The sequence below is a fragment of the Triticum aestivum genome, chromosome 2D (assembly GCF_018294505.1).
Source record: "Triticum aestivum cultivar Chinese Spring chromosome 2D, IWGSC CS RefSeq v2.1, whole genome shotgun sequence".
NCBI lineage: Eukaryota > Viridiplantae > Streptophyta > Magnoliopsida > Poales > Poaceae > Triticum > Triticum aestivum.
The window spans coordinates 493978131-493981477 of NC_057799.1; the positions used below are offsets into that span (position 1 = coordinate 493978131).

General features: G+C 59.2%; 1 protein-coding gene across 4 annotated transcripts in view; it reads right to left on the reverse strand.

Moving 5' to 3' along the window:
- The window catches only part of LOC123054052 (aldehyde dehydrogenase family 3 member F1), a 4636-nt gene extending 2948 nt beyond the window's left edge, over positions 1–1688 (reverse strand). The window contains exons 1-3 of one of the 4 annotated variants that reach the window (XM_044477712.1): positions 1210–1683; positions 1025–1093; positions 820–916 (exon numbers count right to left, since the gene is read on the reverse strand). In XM_044477712.1, the coding sequence (XP_044333647.1) occupies positions 820–916; positions 1025–1093; positions 1210–1560 (517 nt within the window). In that variant the 5' untranslated portion in view covers positions 1561–1683. Of the gene's footprint in view, positions 1–819; positions 1094–1209 lie in introns of all 4 variants that reach the window. The other 3 variants (XM_044477713.1, XM_044477710.1, XM_044477711.1) reach the window with 3 other exon arrangements.
- Positions 1689–3347: the final 1659 nt, after the last annotated feature.

Below are 3347 nucleotides of genomic sequence, written 5' to 3' on the forward strand. Positions count from 1 at the left end.
CGATTCCTCATATTTTTATTGTGAAAAAATGAATGTATATTCTTTCAGCCGTCGGATGTTTATCGGACCGCTGAGAAGGCAAGTGGTGGCCGTAAATCTGCTTTATAATTCAGCTAACGTGTACTAGATGGCAATTCAGGTAAGGAGTTCGAGCTAGGCAAGTGTATGCTGTGTTGTATCCTCCTCTCCCACTTCCCCCTCTCTTATCTATGTTACTCTTGTCCTCTCCTATCTATCAACGAAATGATACGCAAGCTTTGCATATTAGTGAAAAGAAATCGACCCATTTTGATGAACTGTCCCTATTGAAGTGGTACTGGAGTACAGGACTCCCTAGGCGAGAGAGACTGATGGGGTGGTTCACTTTTGTATGTGCAGCTATCACAGCAGCGACGTGCTAATTCATGCACGTATAGTTCCATGGCCTAGCTGGTACGCATGTGCCTGCTGTATGGAGGGAAATTAAGTGGACCAGTGAGCGGAAATGTGTAACTTCAGTAGACCCGTGAGCGAGAATGTGAAATTCAGGAATATCACTCAGTGGAAATGTGAAACTCAGTAATACTAGTAGTATAATTCAATGGAATGGACCTTTTTTTTTACTACTACCGATAGGAGCTGAGCCATTTTTCTCGCGGTCTCACGAGTGGGAAGTCACTGTGTCGTACTCCTGTACTACCCTAGTTCTTGAGGATTAATCGGGCTAGAACTCGCAAGAAGAGAAACGAGAGGGTACAGTAGCTAAATTGGCCAAAAGTATTACAACGTACTACTTGCAGTTAAAATGAGAGATTGGTTGTGAATCAAGAGAATACTTACCCAAGGGGAAGTTCCAGCAGGAGAAGATGAGGACGACCCCGAGCGGCTCCGGCACCACCTGCGCGCTCGCCGGGAACGCCACCAGCGGCACCCAGACCTGCGCCCCCATCCATGACACGGCGGAGTTAGGCTCCAAAAGCAGCTGGTGTGCGAGGCGAACGAACAGTATGCGTTGCAGAGTGACCAAATAGTGAGTCGAGCTTGCCTTCTCCGGCGCCGCCCATTTCCCGATCTCCCGCAGCGCGGCGTTGGCCGACTTGGTGAGCACGCCGACCTAAACACCCCCAAAACCACCAGCACAGTTCAGATTGTATATATGGACGGCTGCGCGCGCGGCGTACGACGGCGACGTGCGACGGTGCAGATGAGACGAGACGAAGGGGGAAGAACCTCGTCTCTGTAGGCCTCGGCGCGGTGCTTGCCGAGGTCGTCGTGGAGCGCGCGGAACGCCTCCTCCTCCTTGTCGGCGAGGAGCCGGAGGAGGCCGCGCAGCTGGGACTGCCGCCACGACAGGGGCCGGGTCCTGCCGCTCTCGAAGGTCGCCCGCAGCTCGCCCAGGCGGCGCTCCACCGCCTGTGGCGCCGCCGCCGCACCGATCTCCTCCACGCTGGCCGCCATTGAGCCCATGCTCTCTGCTCTCACTCGCTCGCTCTGTTCTGCTGCTCCAGTGCTCCACTGTGAGTGTGAGCAAGTGATGGCTCGCTCGCCGATAGGCCCATTTATCGCGACGGGAGCGCCCATGCTGCGCACGGGGCTTCAATGCGGGTACCGGCGCAGTCGACTGCAATAATTTTCCCCATTAATGCGGTTACTGCAGCTCGGGTTTGATTGGTCTACCATTGCCGTAAGTGCATCTTCAGAGTCGGGTGTAGGTTGGCCGGCATTGTTCCTTGAGTATACTCTTGTAGTCTTGTTCCTTGGAGGAACCGAACGGGCGAGCATCCTCATTCCGCGGCCCGCTGCTTCGTTGGTTGAATGCGTGATATGATTGGGCATGGAGCATGGTCCGATTGGGAACCGGCGAAGTGCACGCATATGCGTTCGTATCAAGTGTGCATCACGTTGCGCATTTTCTTACATGAACGTTGTACGTACTTCCTCCGTACCCGTGCATTGGACATCTTAGAGCAACTCCAACGGGCCGACCCAAACGGACGGCGCTTTTGTCCGTTTGGGTCGGCCCGGCGGACACAAACGTCTGGCGCTGTGCTTGGGTCGGCGCGAGCGCCCAACACTGGTCCGACCCGTTTTTTCGGCGCGCCAAAAAAAAGTTTAAAAGCATTTTAAAAATAAATACATGCATTTAATTAAATATAAAAGCCGGCCACGAAGACCGGCGAAAGTCCACATTATATTAATTAACATAAAAACACTAAAAACTAGACGACGTGCTGCCCTAGGCGTCCTCGTCAGCGGCGGTGTCTGCTCGGGGCCGGTGAGGTCGATCAGCGTCGGCGCATGGCCGGCCCAGGGGAACGCCGTGTTCCAGAGGGCGGCGATGTCGGGCTGCGCCGCCGCTGCCTAGGCCTGGCGCGCCTCCTCTTCGGCCTCGTGCTCGAGCATCTGCAGGCGCTCGCCCTCCCTGCGCTCCTCGGTCAGCTGAACGCGGCGCCAGTGGTCGAGGTAGGTCGCCTCCTGCTTCTTCGTCGCCCCGAGCCAGATCGGCGGAGCCCTGACCCACTCGCGCACTACTCCGGTCCAGGAGTAGCGCTCGAGGTAGGCCGGCTCCTCCGGCTCGGCTTTGGGCGGGGACGGCGGGGTCACTGGTGGCACGACGCAGTCGCCCGCCGCGGAGAGGGCCATTGCCTCCGCCATGGCAGCCTGAAAAGCCGCCTCATCCGCCTCCCTCCACTGCTCCTCCTCCTCGCTCTCCTTAATGGCCGCCTAGTAGGCAGCCTCGGCCTCCTAGTCCTCGTCGCGGACGACGAGCGGGGGCGGCGGCAGGCTGCGGTCGACGCCGCGTCGCCTCGCCTCCTCGTGCTCGAAGGCGAACCATCGAGCCCAGTTGGGCGAGTCGACGGCGTAGTGCGGTTCGGCGCGCTGCTCCAGCGTCAGCAACGCCCGCCGGCGCCGCACCTCCTCCGCATGGGCCCTCGCCGTCCGCGGCGCTGCCGGCACTGGGATCCTCTCCGGATCCAAATGCCAGTCATTCGGCAGCGTCGCATCGGGGTACGGCAGAGGCACGCGGTGCTGCCAGTGCCACTCGCCCTGGTGCACCGGCACATTGATGCGTTGCCTCTGCCGGGGAGCGCGCGGCGGCGCGGGGAGGGCGGGGAGGAAGGGGGAATGGCGGGCGGGGGCCTTGCCCTTGCGGCTACTGCCGATGCCGGAGAAGAAGCCCATGTTGGCGGTGGCTAGGGTTGTCGCTGGCGTGGGGGCAGGGGTTGCCAGATGGGGACGGGGGTGAGTGGCAGTGGATGAGGACGGCCCCGCCGCACGCCTGACTTAAAAAAGGACGACCGCCGTCGCTGACGCGTGGGCCCAAGGTGGGCCCAAGGTGGGCGGTCGTCATAAATAATGTTGACCGT